The 27,414-nt window shown below is 36.2% G+C and overlaps 1 protein-coding gene across 1 annotated transcript in view; it reads right to left on the reverse strand.

The window, feature by feature from the left end:
• The window catches only part of LOC134528864 (anoctamin-4), a 207,979-nt gene that overhangs the window by 38,843 nt on the left and 141,722 nt on the right, over window positions 1-27,414 (reverse strand). Inside the window, exons 12-17 of the mRNA XM_063362531.1 lie at window positions 11,194-11,411; window positions 8,397-8,561; window positions 7,834-7,977; window positions 5,195-5,364; window positions 1,226-1,365; window positions 915-1,120 (exon numbers count right to left, since the gene is read on the reverse strand). Coding sequence (XP_063218601.1) covers window positions 915-1,120; window positions 1,226-1,365; window positions 5,195-5,364; window positions 7,834-7,977; window positions 8,397-8,561; window positions 11,194-11,411 — 1,043 coding nt within the window. The remainder of the gene's footprint in view (window positions 1-914; window positions 1,121-1,225; window positions 1,366-5,194; window positions 5,365-7,833; window positions 7,978-8,396; window positions 8,562-11,193; window positions 11,412-27,414) is intronic.

A 27,414-nucleotide genomic window follows, 5' to 3' on the forward strand; every position in this document is an offset into this window, starting at 1 on the left:
GTTAGAATCAATTGGAAATGGAAAACCATAAATTATGAGATGTATTTATTTGAGAATGATTACCACTTATGTGTAAAAATAACAATTTGCTTTAGAAAAATTTATAAACTTAATGAAAGAGCAAACCTTAACCTATTTTTCTACATATTTTCATTCTCTTCAAAGACGACATAGGTAGATAGGGTTTTTTATCGTTATGAGACTTGGTGAAGTAAATTTGAACTTAATCACAATTTTGCCTGTGATTCACTCCAGTCATTAAAATTATTTTAAGACCCTTTTCAAATTTCATTTCTGATGATGTAACTCTTAGTAAGTTTATAAATAAAAACAATTAATATATATGTTTACGTACAGGCTATAGTTTTAAAATTTGTTCTAGTTTTTGGAGCATTGTATACAGAACAAGAAAAAAATAATTTTATATTTTTCCCAGATATTCCTTGTTTTTTTACTTTAAGGCTACAGTTTTGTGTAGGGCCCAGTCAGCACCAGTGGGCAGGGTGGGTGCATATGGGTAAGTTCAAGGACAAGCTTGCTTCTGCGCCTCTCCTTTTGACCGCAATAAGCCAAACAACACTACTGTTGAGCTACTGATTTAAACATTGTGTAGACCTTTGAACAGTTTTAATTTTACTGTTCTCTATATGGAGCAAGGTGGCACAGTGTAAGACACTGAAACTACATTCTGATGGACCGGGATTCAAATCCTGACTTCTGTTTGCCATGGTTTCTCGAAATCACTTGAAGCAAACGCTGTGATGGTTCCTTACCGGCCATGGGCAATTCCTTTCCCAATATTCTTGGTCTGTGTCGTCATTATTTACCATATATAATGCCCTCGCTGTCCATAACACGTTAAATGTTAATAAAATAAAATATTTATTTTTGCTATGTCATGTCAATATGCTTACATTGGAAACAACAGCAGCATATGTAACACCTTGTAGGATTCCATACCAAGCACCGATATCTTGTACCCTTTCAGCAAGTGGCCTCCTGGCTTGAGTTACCATTTTGTAAGCATCTATGCGAACCTCGCCAATATTGTTCAGCAAAGCAAACAGTGGTGCCAGAGGAAATGCTGCCACAAACAATGTCACGAAGCCGTACTGAAGAACTGTGAACAAATATTTTGCATCACAAAACCTTTGTTTATATAATGTTTTTTTCTGAATAAGCTTAAGAGAAAGAATAATAAGGGTTGCAATAAAATTGCTCTCACCCATCTCTAGATATTCTTCAAAAAGTGCAAGGCGGCCAGCATCGACTAACTGGAAATCTTCCTCCCAACATGAGTATTTACGATTGAAATCTTTGGTTTTCGACCGATGGGTTCGTTTGTTCCACCAGTTCCACATTTTCCTGTTAAATAATTAACCAATGTTTATTAGAAAAAAACATATTTTCTCTCCGACATTTTCTTTAAATATATGTAACATTATACACACGTAATTTTACAAAAGCACATTTCAAGTCTATGTAATTGGAGGAAAAGCAGTAAATTCAAAAGAAAAGTTTAATTACGTATGTAGTCAGATATTTATTTGAACAGACAACATATATAATCTTGAAATACTACAGAATGTTGGGTTTATTAACTTCAGAAATGAAACGATTCGACGGTGGTTTGCCACTGCTATAGTCCGCTGCATAATTATGGTGGAAAGACAACGCTGCCTATTGAGTGTTCTAAAACACACATTTTTACATGAAAGTGCTGAACTTATTTCAATCCACTTTCACATGAAAAAAAATCTTTAGACAATGGAGGAAGTATACTTTCAAGACAGTTGGTAAACATGCGTTCTAAGCCAAGATAGACTTTCACACTGGTATATCTTTATCTTTAAATGTAATTTAATTCAACGAAACCACTAGAGAGTGCACTGAACTTTGTTACACACTTTCCAAAGACAAAATTACAGTGTCACCACTTAGAGTCCCATGGTGGCATGCACCACGACGAAAATACTGCATGCCTGCTTACTGCCTAGTGCATAGAGGCAGTTGGTCACTTAATGCCTGGTGTCTATCAAAAAACAATATTAATAGTTCCGGGTGGCCGCTTTGCTGGGCGCTTTAGGTTTGCCAATTACAGGAGCATCATATCATGTGCCTCTTCACCTTTATGCGTTAGGCGATAAACTGCACAGTGACACACATTTGTGAGACTTCATACCACTTACAATTGTGCACGCCAAAATTTTCATAACTACAGACGTTTGTGAAAACACTCATTTTAGCCCTTTTTACAGTCAAAAGACCTGACCTGAGTGAAAGTTCCTGAGTCCAATTCCTAGCTGGGGCAAAGATTTTTCACTTATGAAATATTTATTCTTTGGATTCAGGACTGGGGGGTTTGGGTTAGCTCTTAGCCTCTATACAGCGGAAAGAAATAGTGAAAAACGGCAGAATCGTCTCACTTAATCCTGGAAAGGAGATCAGAAAGCCGTAGGAACTTAATTCCACGCGGGTTTTTCTGACCTCTGGACCTAAATGTTGCATTTGTTGCTTATGTATAATGTCAAAAGGGATTTTGTAGGGTGTTCATTCTCACTTTTTTAACGCTGTTTTCTCAAATAATTACAATGAAATAATTTCTTAAGGTATTATTTACGTTAATTAATTAAAATAATAATTGTCTACAGAAAGAAACTGGTCATTCCATACCATTTCAAAAACTGATATCACGCACCAGTACTACGATCCACCAAATGAGGTGGCGAGGTGGTGAATCATTGGACCGGCATTTTGAAGGAACCGGATTCAAATCTTGGTCCAGCCATCCTTATTTTGGTTTTCCGTGGTTTCCCAAAACCCAGGAAAATGTCTCTACTCTGTATGTGTTAAGTCTCAATAAAGTGAATAAAACAAATATTATAAATAAATGACTACGAACGCTGATAATACCGACATTACCACTGAGCTGACTGTATTTGCTGAAACCATTTTATCGCTATGTGTAAATGGTTGTCTAATAACAAGGGCTACCAAAGATACTTTTTAAAGCTATCTGACAAAGTAGGGGTTTCCAGACCCTGATAAATGAATTTTCTTCTCGTTTTTTATATTTTTATATTTTTGTGTCCAAATATTGACTCTGGCTGTCAGAAAGCATGAATGATGAACCAACGGTTGTGGGTTCGTTTACCAGGTATGTCTGGGATGTCTCAGATCTGATCCATTTCCTTCTGACATTCCGGGACTGGATTATTTTTGTGTTGTTTCTCCGTCTTCATGCCCCGGAAGACAGCAGAAACACACAGTATGACTGTTCTGCCAACCCCACAACTAAGTATCCCAACATATCCCACACTTCAATCTTCATGAAAGACTGGCCACCAAATTTAGTAATAGCCTGTATTTCTAACACAGGTGAATGCTAATTGCCTGTGATAGGGAATAGAACGTGACTTGCAAATAATTTTTTGACGTGATAACGTCTTATAAATCGTTGAACGCCGGCTGCACGCACGAAAAATAATGACTCATTGTCACGTTCCGCCTGAGCCGAGCGTGCAAGAACCGGCCAACCACCGTGCGAGAAAATCTTCTATAATATCAAACAGGTTAAGGCGGGCTTTTTAACTAATTGTACGTGATTATATTTAAACAAATTATTTAAATCAAATTTGTAAAAACTGCAAATAATATTTGAAAATTAAAAAGTATGCAATTTTTCATCAATGTTTTCTTATGACGTTATCACGTAAAATTATCGTCCGGAAATCGACTTTACAGACAACCCCCTTTTTTTCTGTAGACATTGTTGTGTTTTGTAGTCTGTCTTAACTAAAAAACTACAAAAACTGACAACTAAAGCTACGGCCACATAGGGCGCGATGCTCGCTGTGCTCGCTATTTTCGCTACGCGATTAAAATATAGCCAGCTGCATCTCAGATGTCACTGGCCACACCAAGCTGTGTTCGCTATGTTCGCTATGTTCGCTATGTTCGCTATGTTCACTATGTTGGCGATCCTGGCGACGTCACTGGGTGTTTAGTTCTCGGCTATTTTTCTAGACATCGCTGACTGCGCGCATGTGCAGATAACCAAAAACATCTGTTTTCGCACAGAATTGTGCTGTACTTTAGCGTTTACTTTTTATGAAGTTTAATTTCTCTCAGTATTGTGCTTTAAATAGTCAAGTCGACGGAAAAGTTAGTTAAAAGATTACGAAAATATCCTTGTTTATGGAATAAATTGATGGATGAATATTCAAGGCAGGATATGCATGACAATGCCTGAGATTTGATTTCAAGGGAATGCTATCAAAATGAGTTGAATTTATTCTGAAATAATCCATAAATTTGGTTTTGTCCTCACAAGAAACTGCTTAATCAAATGATAAAATTCTTTTGTTTTTAGATTAAATTAATGAACCTATTTCTATTTACGTTTATATGCTGTGAGAGTCAGCAGAATATTACTATCGTCAGTATAATCACTTGAATCCCACGGCATGCCTCTCTGACATCGCGAACTAGATTATTCTGTCTGGCCACCTGGCGCAGCGAACACAGCGAACATAGCACAACATTCTGTGTGGCTGCTGCTTAGCTCCCGACTCCATTATCTTGTCACTAGGATGATCATAAACTAAATATATGACATAAACCTATTCTGCATATAATACTAACACTAGCTTACGATTTGCTATCAACAGATTGTTAAAAATTGTTAATGTCAAATATTAACGAGATGCAGAACACATTTAAATGCACTTATAATAAAATATCAATCACTAACTACATTTAAAATTCAGAAAATAAAGCTTTACAAGTTTTTTATAATTTCAACGTACCACTGCATCCACCATGATGCAATTATGTCAGTTCTGTTGACAGGTAAGCCATTTAGTGATGGACTTGAAATATTTGTACTACGCAGCTGTGGCGTTTGGTTTATATCCATATTTAGTCTCCGGGTATGAGCAACCCATGATGCCAACCCTCTCACACAGTATTCCCTTTACTGAGTTCCTTAGAAACATAACCAATGTTTCATGTTATTTCTTTCTTTATGATTAAATGTGATAACTAAAATTACCATAATTTTATTTCATATAATTTGAAAAGACAATTTCGTTCGAGGAATAGAATAAAATATAGTTAACAGTACATAGATAACATATGAAGAAATGTACCATAGTTTTACTTATACAGAAAATAATTATATTTGTTTACTCACGGCAAAAAAACTTCAAGGAAGTTGTTAAAAAACTGTTTTCCAACCATGATGATGGCTAGCTGAATGCATAGCTCTGACAAACATCCAGCGGGATCACAGACATCCATCTTGAGTTGCAGCAAGGCAGAGCTTCGGGCAGCCTTATCCCCAGGATGTTTGAAAAACCTTCCCTTTAACAAAATTTAAAGTAACTCATAGTTGACGTTAGGTTACATACTTGTACACCACAATTTTCAGAAATAATGTTTTGTGATTATATGCTGAATATTATAGTGACTAGTATTCAGGACGAGGAAAAATCATTATGGTAGTAAAACAAAATAAAATATTCTTTGTCTTAACATTGAATAAAATATAGGGACCACAGTGGTTGAGAGAAGTCAACCTCTGTAGCACAGTCGAATGCACGCCGACTTTCAGTGCAAAGGGTTCTGGTTAAGATATGGGTATAACTTTGTGTCGTCTAAATTCATTACAAATTGTCAACAGTCAATAAATCCGTCTAATTAAAATATTGGCTCGTTGGTGATGAAAGTTACTAAAGAGCTAAAACCCTTTTAAGATATTAAAATGTATTCATATCACTCGCTTCGATTTCCACCAAGATGATTTGGGTTTAAGCCCTGATGAGGTCTCCCCCGGATTTTCACCAGAGGGAAATTTGGCGGAAGTCGCAGTAAACCAGTGGAATTTCTCGGTGTAGCCATGTTTCCACGACAACTTTATTCCACCAGTGCTCCACCATCACATCGCAGGGGTCAGCAGAATCAGCCATGTTGTGACCCCTGGTTACTGGTTCTGTGAACCTGCTAATGCGGCCACCACTAATCCTTACACTGGACACAAGATTTTCATTGCAGAAATATTACAGTTTCAACAAAATAGCATGATTACAAACAGCTATCAGCACTATTTATTCTGCGAAAACATCATATTACCAGGTTAGGTATTATATTGTAAGTTGATAGGTACTGCCACAATTTCCCCTGGTAAATCATGTATTTTATGTGCTTTTTATATACTAATGTATTTCAAAATTAAAACTTTGCCTATAAGTAATAGTAATAATTTCAAGGGAAGCATTAATTACACACCAAATTTTGAATTATTTTTTAATCTTAAAGTATTTTATTATAATTATATTGCTATAGAATATTTCACTTTTATCTGGATATTTAAATGGAAAATGGGTATGTAGGTTTTTACATCTGCGGTATTTATAAGCGTTTTGTATAGTAGTGCTTTGAGAACAAACCACATCACAACAGTTTCGGGAACTGCTGTTTTGTTATAGTTTAAAAATATCCATGTTTCTACACTAACTTGAAATCTGATGCTTGGCAAACCCCCTTACGGGCCACTCAGAACTTAGTTACTTGTTTATGACGAACAAATTGGCCAATTGAGTTACAGCCTTCCATGATTGGGTCCCGTGGCTGCGAATCACAGACCATAACCTCACCCTGACTTGTCTTGTGTAGCCGAACACTGCTCTCCTGAGTTGCAGGAGCCTGCCCTGCCTCGTAAAAAATATATGCTATTAAATATAGGTATATATCATCTTATCTTTTATGAGATTATTTAAAATACAAAATATATTTTGACGTGAAAACGTCTAATAAATCGATGAACGCCGGCTGCACGCACGAAAAAGTGTCCCGTTACACACCTTGTCCCGTTACGCTGTGTCCCGTTACGCTCATTGTACGCTTACACCGCATCTATTTCTCTTCCACTCGATTGGAACAACCATCGATTTGACTTTTTCAAGGCACATTAAACTTGAAACACTCCCATTCGTTTCCTACTGTTCCTATCATCGTCCTATCCTTAACAGAATAACACAGATTGGAAGAAGTTAAATAGCAAACATAACATGTATAAAAGTTATAGTTAAAATAATCTCTTCATTAAAGTAATAAACATATTTGAATTAATGAGTGCAAATGAAAGTAAATTTATGAATTAAATTGTACATTTCATTTAACTCCTTCTTTGCATCCATACATAATAGTGATAATTCAATAAAAATGATAAAATTTTATTCATAAAAGTATGCAATCAATTCATCAATGTTTTGTTATGATGTTGTCACGTTAAACTCAGGGCCGGCGCGTCCATATACGCGAACTAGGCAACCGCTAGGGTGCCAAGTAGCTGGGGGCGGCGCAGCACGACACATAACAGCTGATATAATATGTTTAACGATTATTGAAACTAGATGAAAATGGATTTTTGTAACAGTTTGGAATGTTTATATTGATATAAGTATTTATTTAAAGTCCACGGTGACTTGTTTATAATTTGTAATAAGTAAAACAGTAAAAAAAAACACAAGCCTGCTTACATTTGATTGACAAAATCTTAGGCTTACGTGATGTATTTTGAGGCAAGGAAAATTTTTTTGGGGTGTCCGTCCGGGGGGGGGGGGGGGCGGGGGGGGGGGGAAATTAAGGTTTTTCGCCTAGGGCGCCAATTTACCTTGCACCGGCCCTGGTTAAACTATCGTCCGTAAACCGACTTTACAGACAACCAATTTAAATATTTATTTCCAATACCAGTTGGTGCTTATACACCAGTTGTCACGTAGGCTTACATTGTATTACACTAACATAAACAGAATAGTGAATGTGCTTTACCTTAAAGAAAGCGATGTAAATAAGGGAAGAGTAGAAGTTGACAAATTGAAACACAAATATCTTGAATGTGTAACTGTCTTCATATTCAATTTGTGTTCTGGGATTTTCAACATTTGTAAGCCAAAGAGCTAGCTTTTGGTACAACTGAAAATAAAAATAATATTTTCCCTCTTAAATTATTTTTACTGTAATAACATTTGCAAATTTTTATATACTATTTCATTTAATTTTATAAAATGCATAAGCTAATAAAAAAATTACCTAATGTTAAAAATGAGTTCACAGTAAATCACAATAGAGCAAAAACATATTTCATATAAAGTATCAATAAAATGACATGTTCAGTTTCCCAGCCACAACTCAAGGTCACAATAAGTAAATCCTTATGTGCATTCTGGCAGTGCAGCCAATCACCGAGACCAAAAGTTGCCGGCCAGTCTACAAAAAATTGTGTGAATTTAATTGAGTTTTCATAGCTGTCATATTGTTGTATCCTAGAAATTTTAAAACAAATTTCCTAAAGGAAGAAAAATTTTGAGCTTGTTTACATTCAGTCCTCTTACCTTTGTAAGGATCATTATAATTATAAGATTCATGACAGCAGCTGTCACAGATGTAAAAATTTTGGCATGATTTTGCAGAAAGTAGTCTCCAGTACCATATATGACAGATACAACAGATATTCTGTATATGATGGTTCCAAGTACAGCTCCGAGCACTACTGTCACCTGTAACCAAATTAAATTAAATCAAACATAATAAATTGAATTTTGAAAAATTTTGATGTATTATTTTTTTGTTATTTTACATACAACCAAGCATTTACTTTCTTGCGTTCTGCTATGTATGTATAGTGCATGTCTGCGATGAAAGGAATGAAACTTAATTTGCAATACAATATAAACGTTACTCACAGCGTATTTTTCTACAAAATTATATCATCTTAACTCAGTGGCCCTCTTTTTCTAGCATGCGTTATGTGGCAGGATTTATTGCGGTGATGACATTAATTGTATCGTCTAACTGACTTACCAGCTCACTGCTAGTAAAATGTGTCACAAAAGTTTCAAATGGATAGAGAAATTATTAATTTTTTTTACCCATTGTGTTTGTCTTGCCAAGAGTTCTACACGTTTTATTATGACTGGCGAGGGACGAATAGTTACCAACATGCAAAACGATAGAAAAAAAGTTTCAAATTTTTAATGTTTGCAGACATTTATTCACCAAATATATTTTTACTTACTTTGATTTTAAATTTGATACATTATTTGTATATATCATTACGATAAAAACCATACTAGAATGTTTTGAATTGGTAGATGCAGTTATTCGTTACATACCCTTATCTCCCAGGAGGGAGAGGTTGTAGTTACACTCTGTTCAAGATAAGTTTACACTTTTTTATATGTGCTTCAGTGAACACTCATAATTGGACAATTGAATATCCTCATGAAATCAACAAAATTATTAGTGATACATTATTATCTAGTATTAGTGCTAAATTAATCTATAATGGTTTTGTTTAGAATATCATAGGATTCAGCTGTCAAAATCTAAATAGTGACTGAAGCACCTGACAAAAAGTAAGTAAAACCTTTTCTGGAATAGAGTCGTACACCATGCAAAATGTGTGTGTGTGTGTGTATATATATATATATATATATATATATATATATATATATATATATATATATATATATATATATATATTACATTCAGCGGAGGCCTCCCCGTATTAATGATATCGGAATATTGAATGTGTTTCTTACATAGTTTGCCTTGGCAAGCCAATTCACCTAACGCCAACACATTTGTGCATGCTGTCTTTCGTAGTGAGACGTCGCGTCAAGAATATTTTCGAAAATTAAAAAAAATATATTAATATTTTTAGGTGATGTGTTGTGTAATTATTTAATTGTGAAAACATAGCATTAAGCTCAAGGGTTAGAAACACAGAAAAGTCATATATGTTTCAACTTTGTTATGACATAACATTTTGTTATTGTGTAGTATTGGAAATATGCTTTCTTTAATGCATAGATCCCACATACTAAAACCTATAAAGCCATTAACATAACTACAGACATCATTTTTACAGTTGTATTCATTCCCAAAAATAAATAAATACTAAATGCCAGTGAAGCCATACAGTTCATTAAATTATATACTTTTGCCATAACGAAGCCAAATTTTTAATATCAAAAGACAGAAAACTAATGAAAATAAAGATGGCATCTATCAGTTCCTATAAACCACACTAAAGATTTGATTGATTGCTTGCTAAATTGGTTTTTGCATGGAAACAAAGCTATGGGACCTATAAGATTATAATGGTCTCCTAACCACTTGAGTACTGACTCGGTTCTCTCAGATTTGAGTGATGCGAGTATTTAGAGTCAAATTCACGAACCTTGTCACATAAGTGCCCTGCATACCATGAAGAAGATAGCAGACATGGTGGCAAAAAACATCAAGCTTTGGTCCATTAAGGCAGGTACGGCTCCTTCATGAGCCTGACAGGGTGTAGGAACCGAAACGAGGATTCTCACCACATGAGCACCCAACACACCATGAAGAATAATGCAGATGCGGTAGCAAAGATGCACCAAGCTTTGCTCCATGTAGGCAGGTAGGGTTACCTTCTCTAGAATGTTGGGATGTTGGGCCCGAACCCAAGACTCTTACCACATAAGCTCCCAGCAGACCATGAAGGTGGCTAACGTGGTAGCAAGATGCTCCAAGCTTTGCTCCATATGGGAAAGTAGGGCCCTTTTTCTAGCATGACAGGGTGTTGTAACTGAACCCAGGACCTTGACCACATGAGCCCCAAGCATACCACCTTTGAATATATATACTGTATAGAAGTCGCCAGCCCAGGTTAAAATTTCTAATACGGTTTTGAGGTAGTTGTTTAATTCACCGCCGCAATCGCCACCATTTCTAGGGCATCGACTTGTGGTGGTCCCTAGCGAACAAGTGTCGAACTCTTCAAACACCCCTTCCCTCTCCTGTTGAGCGACGTTGAGCTGCAGTGAATGATTGATGAGGGGTGCGGGGAATGACAGCGGGCGATAGCGCTGCGCTCTAACGTGTAAATAACAACTAAGACGATACAGGGCGTTACGGCAGCGCACTGCAGCGGTGAAGTTCCCAAGCTGCTCATCATACGCTTCTGAAAAACGTAGAGTAAATCCTATCCACTCGCGACTTCTATACAGTATATATATTCAAAGATACCACGAAGAAGGTGGCTAACGTGGTCGCTTAGATGCACCAAGTCAAGTAGGGCTCCTTCTTGAATGTAATATGGTGTTGGGACCAAACCCAGAACCCTCACCACATGAGCGCCCAGCGTACCATGAAGAAGACTGCAGACGAGGTGGCAAAGAAGCGCCAGGCTTTGCTCCACGTGGGCAGGTAGGGCTCTTTCTCGAGTGTGACGGGGTTGGTGCGGTATGTCTTGACTGTTTCCTCGAATTCTGGCCGTGGCTCCTCCTCCTCTTCCACGTGTTGCAGGTCCCACTCCCACACAATCACTGCTTGGCGCCGCTTCCACAGCTCCAGGAATGTTGTAGCTGACATGCGCACATGTCATACATAGAAACTATTTTATTTTATACCTACAGACAGATGAACTCTAAAAAAACCTTACATGGCAGCATTCGTTTTTAAAATCTATAATGACAATTTTTTTTTATGTGTAAACATCTTATCTCCATTGTACGGCATTTGGTAAGAGTAATTTTGTGAATGAAACGAAAATGTTTTCCAACCTGCGCCTGCGTATAAGTCTCATTTGGTAGAAGTAATTTCGTAAAAATGGATTGCAGATCCATGTGTAGCAACATAACCCCGTATGTAGTCACTTTCGTAAAAAAAAAATGGTACACACCAAACATACTGGTGTATCAAACATAACTTTATAATAGTAAAACTATCCTTTAATACTTTACCTATTTCTAATTCGTAGTCATCAAAAGAAATAATTACAACTTATATGTTAAAAATATAACTAATAACTTTATTAAAATGCTGACATTACAATTTTGAAATCCTTGGTTAACATTGAACTGTAAAGATAGTGCAGCGCTCGTCAATCAGTAGAGAGACAAAAACTGATAGCCTACATATATTCGACGCCATGTCGAAAAAAACTATTTCCTAGTTAAATTTTTACTATTAAATCTTACATGTTAAATCAGCTCAACTAGTTAAGTTTTTGTTTGTAGGAAGTATTTACATGGTTATTGCTATCGTTTAAGCATAACAAATAAACACACATATATACATATATATATATAATTAGTGTTATAATATGTGTTTTGAAATGTTTCGGATTAATTTTGTTTTAATGTAACTAATGGACTGCAACTTTTAGTTTGAAAACCACCAAATAGATAGCATTGCTTTCGTACTGTTTAGATAATCAACAATACATCAATTATCTTTGACGCCATAACTGTCCGAACACAAATTTTTATTCCATGATAGTTTAACCACCATAAAGTTTACTTTGGCATGCCGATATGCTTAGTACATCACCCAATGTTCGCGAAACATGCAGTCGTGCTTGTTGTCACACATGAGTCTGCCATTTTTACGACTTCGACTCGTTTCTATAGCATTCTCTACATACATGCGCATTGAACTTTCAACCTTTTAAATTTTCGTTATGTAATGCGTAGCCTACTTATTTCATTGCATTTCTGAAGACGTCTAAAATTTCACCTTCAACTCACCTATAGAAATATAACCTGAAAACTGCAGACATTGATAATTTCAGTCTAGGCTGAAATGTCACAGGTTCAGCATCGAGGTATTTACATAAAACTAGTTCGGTAGGTACTCCTTTTAGGTTAGCCCTTAGAAATAAATGTTAATGAGAATTTTAGTTAGGTTTTAAAAAGGAAAATGTTAAACAGTTTTTTTTCCCCTAAATTTGTAATTTTCGAATATTTATCACACTAGAAATTATTTTAAAAATTTTGCATTAAATTTTGTGTCCGAGTTTCGTATTGTACATTTATTTGCAACATGGTAACAAATTAATTTCCTCATTACCAAGATAACATGTTTACACATCTCTGGCAAGTACTGAAAACTCGCTCACTTTTTTTAGACAGAAGACAAGAGTCATTATTATAAAAATTGTTTATTTTAATATTTTTAAGTAATGTGTTTAAAAACAAAGTAAAAATATTATGTGGTTACAACATATTTTATGCACATACAGAACAGATTAAGTTAGTGCAATGTGCAATACTAGGTATCTATAATAAATCAGAATTTTTTTTTAGATATTCTTTTGTTAACATCACAGATGTTAGTAGGGGAGACCGGGGCAAGTTGACGATGTTAAGCTTTGAAATGGCTTTTAACAGATAAATAAGCATATATAATATCTAATTTGGTACCAATACGAAGTACATACTAATTTCTACCTAAATATGTAAAAAGGTTGTATTACTTTGCGTAGTTCCGAAGTTATTGACAAGAAACCAATTAGTTAGCACATTCGTCATCTTGCCCCAGGAGTGGGGTAAGTTGACGAACCTATTGGGGTAAGATGACGAAACCAAAATATATATATTTATGGACAAAGTAAACAATAGTTTTATAGATATCCTACACTAAACAACGTGCAGGATGTAAAGAAGATATATTGTAACATATTTGAACGACTTTGATATAATTCCTTGACTTCATAATTGGAAAAGTTTTCGTGCCACCACTCAGAACATGTGGAACACTGAATCCAGTCTTCATTTGGAGGTTCCACGTAAACTTCTTCACATGCACGGCAAGAAACGCTATTTAGGCTTTATGGTTTTGCTACAGAATGATCAGAGCTTTGTTTTTCAGTTTTCTTAGTTTTTCTTTCATTTTTCTTCTCTTCATTCTGCTTCTTCTATCTATCTCTTCGTCACTCCAACGCCTCCTTTCCGTTTTCCGCTTATAATATGCCTAGGCATCTACAAAAAAATCAAACAAAATTGTTACGACTATTAACACAGGAACTATTTATGATATTTTATAATTTCATTATTATTTTTATTTTACTTAAATGTTCGTCATATCTGTACATCATTGGTTTAAATAACACATATAATACAAAATAATGCTCACACTGTCATTACCTATGGCAAGTTGACGATTGCAGGGGCAAGATGACGAATTTGTCATCTTGCCCCCGTCAACTTGCCCCAGCAGCCGTATTTTTGCTTTATCAAAATCACGAACAACATTAACAAATTTTCTTCAACAATCTATACACTAAAATACTCCCAAAAGTCAGCATTTCATTTTACATATATAAACATTTAAAACAAATGGACTCTTTTCTCGTAATACCTTAACATACGTACCTTCAATATTACAACAATGGCTCACGAAACAGACTGCCTCTCAAAACTGCCACATTCAAACTGACTGGAAAATTCCGCTGCACCTGCCTAGTAGGTGCAGATGGTGACACACAAGGTCACATGTGCGCCAACCGTCTATCTGTGTTTCTGGATTAGTTACATACGATTCGTCATCTTACCCCGTTCGCCAACTTACCCCGGTCTCCCCTACATCCTATGTTTACAGCAGTACTGTGTCCATGGCTGAACATAAAATAACCCCAGGATGTGACCAACATTGGAATAACCGGGGGAAGGGGGTTCAAGATTCTTAACACAAAGGTATCCTTGAGACTTCACACATATTAAATTACAGATATGAAAAGAATATTTTACCATTTCAACGTGATATACCGAGAATATTCCAAGGTTTTGGCCATGGCCTATGTTGAGGAACCATCTCAGTATTCACCTAGAGTGATATTGGCGAACCGATGAAATCTGTAATAAGGATGGACAGACTGGGATTTAAACCCGGGTCCTCCCGAATCCGAGTGCAATGTTTTACCTTTCTCGGTTCCTTTATAGTCATATAATATTAAGACAGGTAAAGCACTGGAATCGAACCCAAGACTATTGTCTTATAGCAATGATTCAGAATTCACAACTGCCAAAGACCCAAAGATATTTATGTTCCTGAGCTGAGTTTGTTACAACATGATTGATGTTTACCCAGGTTACGCCCTCCCTTCAGCCCGATGTGACTCGCTCCACTACATGACCTCTCTCTGCCCACCAACACCCTCTATGGCCCGCCAAGCATTTCTAACCTCCCGACATGTGTGCGCGCGTGTGCTACTCCACCACAGCAAGAGGTGTATGTAGAGTTGGTGCCATGTCCGGGCATGTGTCATTTTGCCTAAAGGCGTTTTGCCTAATTTTAGGCAAAACGCCATTATGCAATTCGCCGTTAGGCAAAACGCCGTTAGGCAATTCGCCGTTAGGCAAAACGCCGTTAGGCATATCGCGGTTAGGCAAATAGCCGTTAGGCAAATCGCCGTTAGGCAAACCGCCGATAGGCAAAACGCCGTTAGGCAATTCGCTGTTAGGCAAAACTCCGTTAGGCAAAACGCCGTTAGGCAACTCGCCGTTAGGCAAAACGCCGTCAGGAGAATCACCATTCTTGGCCAAATTTATCAAGCAATCAATTTGTCTCAAGGTTAATTATTTCAAATCTAGTTTTGATTAGGTAAATAAACCGTATTGCAAAATACAAACCAATTCTCTGTGGAATAATCAATGTTTCCATTCGCCCCAAATTAAATTATTTTTTTGTTACTAGATGGCACCAAAGTAGATAGATTTGGTTCGTATGAGGACAGGGGCTGGGGGCTGGGGATTAGGGATTATGTCACTTCCTTCGACCATGCACACACGAAAAAGTGCCCCGTTACAATCATCAGCCATGTTGGATTACGTCACTTCCGCCGGCCATACACGCATGAAAAAGTGTCCCGTTACGTTCATCAGCCATGTACGCACGAAAAAATGTCCCGTTACGTAACGAACGAACGGAGGAGGACGGACAGACCAGCTCACCAGGACGTCTCGCTCTGAAAAGTATTAGGCGGTAATAAACAGCCAGGAGGTAACGAATATAAGCCTACTTCTACACGTGTTATGAACGCCGGATACATACAGCCAGGCAACCATGTGTTTTGGCGCGCTGTACTTCCACGACGCGCAACGGCACCGGCAAGTTTTTATTACTACCTCCTCTCAAGTTCTGATCTCCTAATACTTCACAGCAGAGAAGTGCTGTTGGTCGGAGCCCGTAGGTACTTCCTTCGCACGCCATGTTTTTTTTCTATGTGAGTTAATTAAAACCCGTGTACAACAAAAACGGAATTTTGACAAGTTATTGAGAACTAAATTATAATAATAAAAAATGTTAACCAATAAATAATATTTAAATTCCTCACTACTATTTGATTAATTTAATGTTTTGTTTAAAATCTTTGAACATTGTAATAAATGTAAAAAAACCTTGAAACCAAACACTATAGAAAAATTTGTATATTTAGCATAGGTATTCTAATATATTTTCAATTAAAATAAATTAAGTTTTATTTTTGCAAAGTTTTTTTTTCCAACCTGCTGAAAACTTTTCAATTTTAACATAAAATTTGACATCTTCAGTGACATAAAACTTCTTGACCTTTGACCTTGACCTTTGACCTTGACATTTAACCTTGACCTTACCCATGAACATTGACCTTAAACATTTACTTTGACCTTGAACATTGACTTTGAACATTGACTTTGACCCTGAACTTTGTCCTTGACCTAGAAATTTGACCTTGACCTTGAAATTTTACCCTGACATTGAAATTCGACCCTGACCTTTAGCCTTGCAACCCTCGATGTTGCCAACCTGATATCGTCATCTAATCCATATGCTAACCTAACCTAACCTAACCTAACCTAACATAAATTAAACTAAACTAAACTAACCTAACCTAACCTAACCTAACCTAAACTAAACTAAACTAACCTCACCTAACCTAATCCATATGCTAATCTATGCTAACCTAACCTAACCTAACCTAACCAAACTAAACTAAACTAACCTAACCTAACCTAAACTAACCTAACCTAACCTAAACTAAACTAAACTAACCTAACCTAACCTCTCCTAACATAACCTAACTTAACCTAATCCATATGCTAATCTAAGCTAACCTAACCTAACCTAACCTAACCTAACCTAAACTAAACTAAACTAAACCAAACTAAACTAAACTAAACTAACCTAACATAACCTAACCTAATCCATATGCTAATCTATGCTAACCTAACATAACCTAACCTAACCTAACCTAGCCTAACATAACTCAACCTAACCTAACCTAACCTAAACTAAACTAAACTAAACTAAACTAAAACCTAACCTAACCTAACCTAATCTATATGCTAATCTATGCTAACCTAACCTAACCTAACCTAACCTAACCTAATCCATATGCTAATCTATGCTAACCTAACCTAACCTAACCTAAACTAAACTAAACTAAACTAAACTAACCTAACCTAACCTAAACTAAACTAAACTAAACTAAACTAAGCTAAACTAAACTAAACTAAAATAACCTAACCTAACCTTACCTAACTTAACCTAAACTAAACTAAACTAAACTAAACTAAACTAACCTAACCTAACCTAATCCATATGTTAATCTATGCTAACCTAACCTAACCTAACCTAACCTAACCTAGCCTAATCCATATGCTAATCTATGCTAACCTAACCTAACCTAAACTAAACTAAACTAAACTAAACTAACCTAACCTAATCCATATGCTAATCTATGCTAACCTAACCTAACCTAACCTAACCTAACCTAATCCATATGCTAATCTATGCTAACCTAACCTAACCTTACCTAACCTAACCTAATCCATATGCTAATCTATGCTAACCTAACCTAAACTAAACTAAACTAAACTAAACTAAACTTAACTAAACTAAACTAAACTAACCTAACCTAACCTGACCTAACCTAAACTAAACTAAACTAAGCTAAACTAAACTAAACTAAACTAAACTAAACTAACCTAACCTAACCTAACCTAACCTAACTTAACCTTAACTAAACTAAACTAAACTAACCTAACCTAACCTAACCTAATCCATATGTTAATCTATGCTAACCTAACCTAACCTAACCTAGCCTAATCCATATGCTAATCTATGCTAACCTAACCTAACCTAACCTAAACTAAACTAAACTAACCTAACCTAATCCATATGCTAATCTATGCTAACCTAACCTAACCTAACCTAAACTAAACTAAACCTAACCTAACCTAACCTAACCAAACCTAACCTGACCTAACCTAAACTAAACTAAACTAAGCTAAACTAAACTAAACTAAACTAAACTAACCTAACCTAACCTAACCTAACCTAACTTAACCTTAACTAAACTAAAATAAACTAAACTAACCTAACCTAACCTAACCTAATCCATATGTTAATCTATGCTAACCTAACCTAACCTAACCTAGCCTAATCCATATGCTAATCTATGCTAACCTAACCTAACCTAACCTAACCTAAACTAAACTAAACTAACCTAACCTAATCCATATGCTAATCTATGCTAACCTAACCTAACCTAACCATTGTAATGCTAGAGATTCGGGAAAAAGTTCAAAATTCATTAAATAAATTTGTAATCTATATACTGATTGATTAGATCGTCTAAGGTCCTTGGTTCGATCCCTGGCCGATATAAATCAACTTTAATTTTAAAAAAGTACCAGAAAAGTGTAAGGTTCGAGAAATAAAACACCTCAAAGTCTTTTACAAACATAATATTTATTACTCAATTTCTATCCTACTACAGAATCACTTGCGAAAGCCAGCAATCTTATAATCATTTAGCCCTGCATAGACGTGCAACGACTAATTCTTAGCTCCAAATGGCTCCAAATGCTCCAAACGACCTTCAAATGGCTCCATCAGCTCCAACAACCTCCAAATGCTTGACAGCTCCAAATGACTCCTAATGCTTCAAAAGACTCCAAATGCTCCAACAGCTCCAAAAAAAGGCTCCAAATGCTCCAATAGCCTCCAAATGCTTAACACAGCTCCAAATGGCTCCAAATGCTCCAAAAAAAGGCTCCAAATGCTCCAATAGCCTCCAAATGCTTCAAAAGGCTCCAAATGCTCCAACAGCTCCAAAAAAAGGCTCCGAATGCTTGACAGCTCCAAATGGCTCCAAATGCTCCAAACGGCTCCAAATGCTCCAAATGTCTCCAAATGCTCCAACAGCTCCAAAAAAAGGCTCCGAATGCTTGACAGCTCCAAATGGCTCCAAATGCTCCAAACGGCTCCAAATGCTCCAAATGTCTCCAAATGGCTCCAAATGCTTCAAAAGACTCCAAATGCTACAACAGCTCCAAAAAAAGGCTCCAAATGCTTAACACAGCTCCAAATGGCTCCAAATGCTCCAAATGACTCCAACAGCTCCAAAAGGCTTTAAATGCTTGACAGCTCCAAATGCTCCAAATGACTCCAAATGCTCCAACTGCTCCAAAAAAGGCTCCAAATGCTTAACACAGCTCCAAATGGATCCAACAGCTCCAAAAGGCTCCAAATGCTTCAAAAGGTTCCAATTGTTCCAAGAGCTCCATCTTCAATAGCTTCCAACTGATTCCAATTACTTTTCTTATCGAACTTGGCATGATTACTAACATGTCTTTATTAGTATACATTTTGACTGGCAGTGGTAACGTATTTTGCACCTTTAAGTTATAAGTTTTATTTAGAAATCAGATTTCGATAAATCGTAGATACCATTTGGAAAGAAAATATATTAATTTATCTTCATGTTTATACAGATACATTTAATTTAAGCCATTATTGTATGTAACCAGTTTCCCTCAGTTCTTTGAGTATGAAGGATATTTCTTTAATGTTCGAATAGTTTCCTGCACAAAGCGATCCATGTAGTAGTCGTAGCCTGTTAAACAATATGTTAGGATCTTCCCATGAGGTATAATCAAACTCTTCTGCTGCGTTCATCATCCTTGCATGTTTATAATAAATATTATTATCTCTGGTGTCTATCGTTTTAACACCAACCTCAAGGTCACTTTCGTCATCGTGCCAGTGATTATCACAAGCTTGATCAGGATAATTTATTTTATTACAACGTTTCCATCGTTTTGGTCTCAAACCACCATCACAGTCTTCACTCTTGCATGCTTTTGGTGCTTCAGCACAGTACTCAATCATGTCAGCCTTAGATGTGTCAGCACAGTCTTCGTTCACGCCAGCTTCTGATGTGTCACCACAGTCTTCAATCATGTCAGCACCACAAACTTGATCAGGATAATTTATTTTATTACGTCGTTTCCATCGTTTTGGTCTCAGACCGCCATCATAGTCTTCGATCTTGCCTGCTTTAGGTGCTTCAGTACAGTACTCAATCATGTCAGCCTCAGATGTGTCACCACAATCTTCAATCATGCACGCTTCAGATGATTCATCAAAGTCTTCGACCTTGTAAGCTTCAGATGGTTCTCTATCTTTCTCATTTTCATGGAGACGACTAGATATTGGAGTAAATATATTTTCATTTCTAATGTGGTTACAACTACCTTCGTTTGTTTTAAATTTTAAATTATTATCTTGATCTAGATCAGTAATTTTAGCATTAGCTTTTTCGCCTTCGTTCCTCTTCCGCGATGTTGTAGCCCAGTCTTCGTTATCTTTATTAATCTTAATTGTACAGGTCTTGTAATGTCTATCCAAGTAATATCTTCTACCAAAGGATTTCTGACACTGACTGCAATGAAACGGTTTTTGACAAGGACCCAAATTACACTCGCTTCTCTCATGTCGTTTAGCATTCTTTCTCAAGGTAAACACCTTGCTACAGTATCTACAGTGATGACGTTTCGATACAGCGTCAGATCCTAAATCGGAATTCATATTAGCTACCGAGACTAATGCCAGATGCAAACTAAGAGTTTTAAATTAGATATATTACTTAAATATAATTTTTTAATTATTTCATCAGCGAGAATTAATTTATCTCATTCAAAGGTACTTTTGCAAGTAGTTCTGCTTTTCAACAACATATGTCGACACATGTTACTTTCAGGTAAATAATATTTAGTTCTTTTATGCGGGATGCTCACTAACGATCGCAATAGAACGATGGCTTCGCTAGACTCCAAGGAGAAGGAAGTTCATCCATCCTGTTAGTGCTTCTTAGATTTCTCAGAGATTATTTGACTGAGTAATGATATATTTTTTTTTTAATTTCCACCTGATAAAAATATTACAAGTGATGATTAAGTAGCAGATGTTCACTAATTATATGCAACCTTGAATAAAAAATGACATGCTTCATTAAGTAAATAATCCTTCATGCAGAGATAAATTCCTCATCAGTAACCAGAAGCACTCGGAGAAAACCATCAGATGTCTAGTCAGGAATAATCAGAAGTACCCAGTGAAAACCATCAAAATATTGTCAAGAATAATCAGGAGCACACGGAGAAATCCACCATAATACTGTCAAGAATAAACGGGAGCACACGGAGAAAACCGCCATAATATTGACAAGAATAATCGGAAGCACACGGAGAAAACCGCCACAAGTTTTCTTTGATATCATAAAATTTCAGGAAAAAATAATAATAAATAAAAATAAATTAATAAAAAATTTAAAAAAATAAAATAAAAAATACATAAACAGATTCTGCTGGCTTGTACTAGAACTATATCTTTGCTCAACAATGAGAAGTTCACAAGCTAGCAGAATCTGTTTATGTATTTTTTACTGTAGCAAGGTGTTTACCTTGAGAAAGAATGCTAAACGACATGAGAGAAGCGAGTGTAATTTGGGTCCTTGTCAAAAACCGTTTCATTGCAGTCAGTGTCAGAAATCCTTTGGTAGAAGATATTACTTGGATAGACATTACAAGACCTGTACAATTAAGATGAATAAAGATAACGAAGACTGGGCTACAACATCGCGGAAGAGGAACGAAGGCGAAAAAGCTAATGCTAAAATTACTGATCTAGATCAAGATAATAATTTAAAATTTAAAACAAACGAAGGTAGTTGTAACCACATTAGAAATGAAAATATATTTACTCCAATATCTAGTCGTCTCCATGAAAATGAGAAAGATAGAGAACCATCTGAAGCTTACAAGGTCGAAGACTTTGATGAATCATCTGAAGCGTGCATGATTGAAGATTGTGGTGACACATCTGAGGCTGACATGATTGAGTACTGTACTGAAGCACCTAAAGCAGGCAAGATCGAAGACTATGATGGCGGTCTGAGACCAAAACGATGGAAACGACGTAATAAAATAAATTATCCTGATCAAGTTTGTGGTGCTGACATGATTGAAGACTGTGGTGACACATCAGAAGCTGGCGTGAACGAAGACTGTGCTGACACATCTAAGGCTGACATGATTGAGTACTGTGCTGAAGCACCAAAAGCATGCAAGAGTGAAGACTGTGATGGTGGTTTGAGACCAAAACGATGGAAACGTTGTAATAAAATAAATTATCCTGATCAAGCTTGTGATAATCACTGGCACGATGACGAAAGTGACCTTGAGGTTGGTGTTAAAACGATAGACACCAGAGATAATAATATTTATTATAAACATGCAAGGATGATGAACGCAGCAGAAGAGTTTGATTATACCTCATGGGAAGATCCTAACATATTGGTTGACAGGCTACGACTACTACATGGATCGCTTTGTGCAGGAAACTATTCGAACATTAAAGAAATATCCTTCATACTCAAAGAACTGAGGGAAGCTGGTTACATACAATAATGGCTTAAATTAAATGTATGTGTATAAACTTGAAGATAAATTAATATATTTTCTTTCCAAATGGTATCTACGATTTATCGAAATCTGATTTCTAAATAAAACTTATAACTTAAAGGTGCAAAATACGTTACCACTGCCAGTCAAAATGTATACTAATAAAGACATGTTAGTAATCATGCCAAGTTCGATAAGAAAAGTAATTGGAATCAGTTGGAAGCTATTGAAGATGGAGCTCTTGGAACAATTGGAGCCTTTTGAAGCATTTGGAGCCTTTTGGAGCTGTTGGATCCATTTGGAGCTGTGTTAAGCATTTGGAGCCTTTTTTGGAGCAGTTGGAGCATTTGGAGTCATTTGGAGCATTTGGAGCTGTCAAGCATTTGGAGCCTTTTGGAGCTGTTGGAGTCATTTGGAGCATTTGGAGCCATTTGGAGCTGTGTTAAGCATTTGGAGCCTTTTTTTGGAGCTGTTGTAGCATTTGGAGTCTTTTGAAGCATTTGGAGCCATTTGGAGACATTTGGAGCATTTGGAGCCGTTTGGAGCATTTGGAGCCATTTGGAGCTGTCAAGCATTCGGAGCCTTTTTTTGGAGCTGTTGGAGCATTTGGAGACATTTGGAGCATTTGGAGCCGTTTGGAGCATTTGGAGCCATTTGGAGCTGTCAAGCATTCGGAGCCTTTTTTTGGAGCTGTTGGAGCATTTGGAGCCTTTTGAAGCATTTGGAGGCTGTCAAGCATTTGGAGGCCGTTTGGAGCATTTGGAGCCATTTGGAGCTGTGTTAAGCATTTGGAGGCTATTGGAGCATTTGGAGCCTTTTTTTGGAGCATTTGGAGCCATTTGGAGCTGTGTTAAGCATTTGGAGGCTATTGGAGCATTTGGAGCCTTTTTTTGGAGCTGTTGGAGCATTTGGAGTCTTTTGAAGCATTAGGAGTCATTTGGAGCTGTCAAGCATTTGGAGGTTGTTGGAGCTGATGGAGCCATTTGAAGGTCGTTTGGAGCATTTGGAGCCATTTGGAGCTAAGAATTAGTCGTTGCACGTCTATGCAGGGCTAAATGATTATAAGATTGCTGGCTTTCGCAAGTGATTCTGTAGTAGGATAGAAATTGAGTCATAAATATTATGTTTGTAAAAGACTTTGAGGTGTTTTATTTCTCGAACCTTACACTTTTCTGGTACTTTTTTAAAATTAAAGTTGATTTATATCGGCCAGGGATCGAACCAAGGACCTTAGACGATCTAATCAATCAGTATATAGATTACAAATTTATTTAATGAATTTTGAACTTTTTCCCGAATCTCTAGCATTACAATGGTTAGGTTAGGTTAGGTTAGCATAGATTAGCATATGGATTAGGTTAGGTTAGTTTAGTTTAGTTTAGTTTAGGTTAGGTTAGGTTAGGTTAGGTTAGCATAGATTAGCATATGGATTAGGCTAGGTTAGGTTAGGTTAGCATAGATTAACATATGGATTAGGTTAGGTTAGGTTAGGTTAGTTTAGTTTAGTTTAGTTTAGTTAAGGTTAAGTTAGGTTAGGTTAGGTTAGGTTAGGTTAGGTTAGGTTAGTTTAGTTTAGTTTAGTTTAGTTTAGTTTAGCTTAGTTTAGTTTAGTTTAGGTTAGGTCAGGTTAGGTTTGGTTAGGTTAGGTTAGGTTTAGTTTAGTTTAGGTTAGGTTAGGTTAGCATATATTAGCATATGGATTAGGTTAGGTTAGTTTAGTTTAGTTTAGTTTAGGTTAGGTTAGGTTAGGTTAGCATAGATTAGCATATGGATTAGGCTAGGTTAGGTTAGGTTAGGTTAGCATAGATTAACATATGGATTAGGTTAGGTTAGGTTAGGTTAGTTTAGTTTAGTTTAGTTAAGGTTAAGTTAGGTTAGGTTAGGTTAGGTTAGGTTAGTTTAGTTTAGTTTAGTTTAGTTCAGTTTAGCTTAGTTTAGTTTAGTTTAGGTTAGGTCAGGTTAGGTTAGGTTAGTTTAGTTTAGTTTAGTTAAGTTTAGTTTAGTTTAGTTTAGTTTAGTTTAGGTTAGGTTAGCATAGATTAGCATATGGATTAGGTTAGGTTAGGTAAGGTTAGGTTAGGTTAGCATAGATTAGCATATGGATTAGGTTAGGTTAGGTTAGGTTAGGTTAGCATAGATTAGCATATGGATTAGGTTAGGTTAGTTTAGTTTAGTTTAGTTTAGTTTAGGTTAGGTTAGGTTAGCATAGATTAGCATATGGATTAGGCTAGGTTAGGTTAGGTTAGGTTTGGTTAGGTAAGTTTAGCATAGAGTAACATATGGATTAGGTTAGGTTAGGTTAGTTTAGTTTAGTTTAGTTTAGTTTAGGTTAAGTTAGGTAAGGTTAGGTTAGGTTATTTTAGTTTAGTTTAGTTTAGCTTATTTTAGTTTAGTTTAGTTTAGGTTAGGTTAGGTTAGTTTAGTTTAGTTTAGTTTAGTTTAGGTTAGGTTAGGTTACGTTAGCATAGATTAGCATATGGATTAGGTTAGGTTAGGTTAGGTTAGGTTAGCATAGATAAGCATATAGATTAGGTTAGGTTAGGTTTTAGTTTAGTTTAGTTTAGGTTAGGTTAGGTTAGGTTGAGTTATGTTAGGCTAGGTTAGGTTAGGTTAGGTTATGTTAGGTTAGCATAGATTAGCATATGGATTAGGTTAGGTTATGTTAGGTTAGTTTAGTTTAGTTTAGTTTGGTTTAGTTTAGTTTAGTTTAGGTTAGGTTAGGTTAGGTTAGGTTAGGTTAGCTTAGATTAGCATATGGATTAGGTTAAGTTAGGTTATGTTAGGAGAGGTTAGGTTAGGTTAGTTTAGTTTAGTTTAGGTTAGGTTAGGTTAGTTTAGGTTAGGTTAGGTTAGGTTAGTTTAGTTTAGTTTGGTTAGGTTAGGTTAGGTTAGCATAGATTAGCATATGGATTAGGTTAGGTGAGGTTAGTTTAGTTTAGTTTAGGTTAGGTTAGGTTAGGTTAGGTTAGTTTAGTTTAGTTTAATTTATGTTAGGTTAGGTTAGGTTAGGTTAGGTTAGCATATGGATTAGATGACGATATCAGGTTGGCAACATAGAGGGTTGCAAGGCTAAAGGTCAGGGTCGAATTTCAATGTCAGGGTAAAATTTCAAGGTCAAGGTCAAAATTCCAGGTCAAGGTCAAAGTTCAGGGTCAAAGTCAATGTTCAAAGTCAATGTTCAAGGTCAAAGTAAATGTTCAAGGTCAATGTTCAAGGGTAAGGTCAAGGTTAAATGTCAAGGTCAAAGGTCAAGGTCAAAGGTCAAGAAGTTTTATGTCACTGAAGATGTCAAATTTTATGTTAAAATTGAAAAGTTTTCAGCAGGTTGGAAAAAAAAACTTTGCAAAAATAAAACTTAATTTATTTTAATTGAAAATATATTAGAATACCTATGCTAAATATACAAATTTTTCTATAGTGTTTGGTTTCAAGGTTTTTTTACATTTATTACAATGTTCAAAGATTTTAAACAAAACATTAAATTAATCAAATAGTAGTGAGGAATTTAAATATTATTTATTGGTTAACATTTTTTATTATTATAATTTAGTTCTCAATAACTTGTCAAAATTCCGTTTTTGTTGTACACGGGTTTTAATTAACTCACATAGAAAAAAAACATGGCGTGCGAAGGAAGTACCTACGGGCTCCGACCAACAGCACTTCTCTGCTGTGAAGTATTAGGAGATCAGAACTTGAGAGGAGGTAGTAATAAAAACTTGCCGGTGCCGTTGCGCGTCGTGGAAGTACAGCGCGCCAAAACACATGGTTGCCTGGCTGTATGTATCCGGCGTTCATAACACGTGTAGAAGTAGGCTTATATTCGTTACCTCCTGGCTGTTTATTACCGCCTAATACTTTTCAGAGCGAGACGTCCTGGTGAGCTGGTCTGTCCGTCCTCCTCCGTTCGTTCGTTACGTAACGGGACATTTTTTCGTGCGTACATGGCTGATGAACGTAACGGGACACTTTTTCATGCGTGTATGGCCGGCGGAAGTGACGTAATCCAACATGGCTGATGATTGTAACGGGGCACTTTTTCGTGTGTGCATGGTCGAAGGAAGTGACATAATCCCTAATCCCCAGCCCCCAGCCCCTGTCCTCATACGAACCAAATCTATCTACTCACCAAGAATCAATAGCAAGACTTAGTTCGTGCATACTTCGCAAGATGTCGCCACCGTCAGATAGAAACTGCTCAAAAGCAGTACTAATTGCGGCGGAAATCGCACGGAGTCGCAAGGGTTGTTGAAATTACCGCCAATATTACGGCACTGACAACGCCGGAGATTATCTGAACCTTGTACACAAGTAAATAGGTACACTTAAATGTAAAAAAGAAATGCAACAATAGCGTAGGTATATATAGTTCGGTATAGTCGGCGTAGGTATGTTTTGAGCAGCCTGCTGTAAGTTTTATATTAATGCATACTGAAACTTCACATATCCCACGATTCTCGCAATCAGTACGCCAAAGAGTTCTAATCATCAGTAACATCCTTTAGAAATGGAGGTTGCAATCTCCGTCCTTTTTTGATTTTCACACTGGTTACAATATGCAATTTTTCTATTTTATTTTGTTATCCAGGAAGAAAACACACTTTCATAATATTTATCTATTTCCGTTAAGAATAACATTTGTATTTTTAATACCAGGCATTTTTTATGTGTATATACCTTGCGCAGTAATTTCCTGGCGTATTTAAATTAAATCTTTGTTACTGACATTTATCAATAGGAAAAAACATGTCTAATTTTGTCGATAGATGTTCCCAACAACCTTAACACTGAAAATCAATTTTTGTTTAAAAAAAGTAAGAAGTAATATTTATACTTTATTAATTCTCATGAATAATAT

This window comes from Bacillus rossius, chromosome 2 (genome assembly GCF_032445375.1).
Source record: "Bacillus rossius redtenbacheri isolate Brsri chromosome 2, Brsri_v3, whole genome shotgun sequence".
Classification (NCBI taxonomy): domain Eukaryota; kingdom Metazoa; phylum Arthropoda; class Insecta; order Phasmatodea; family Bacillidae; genus Bacillus; species Bacillus rossius.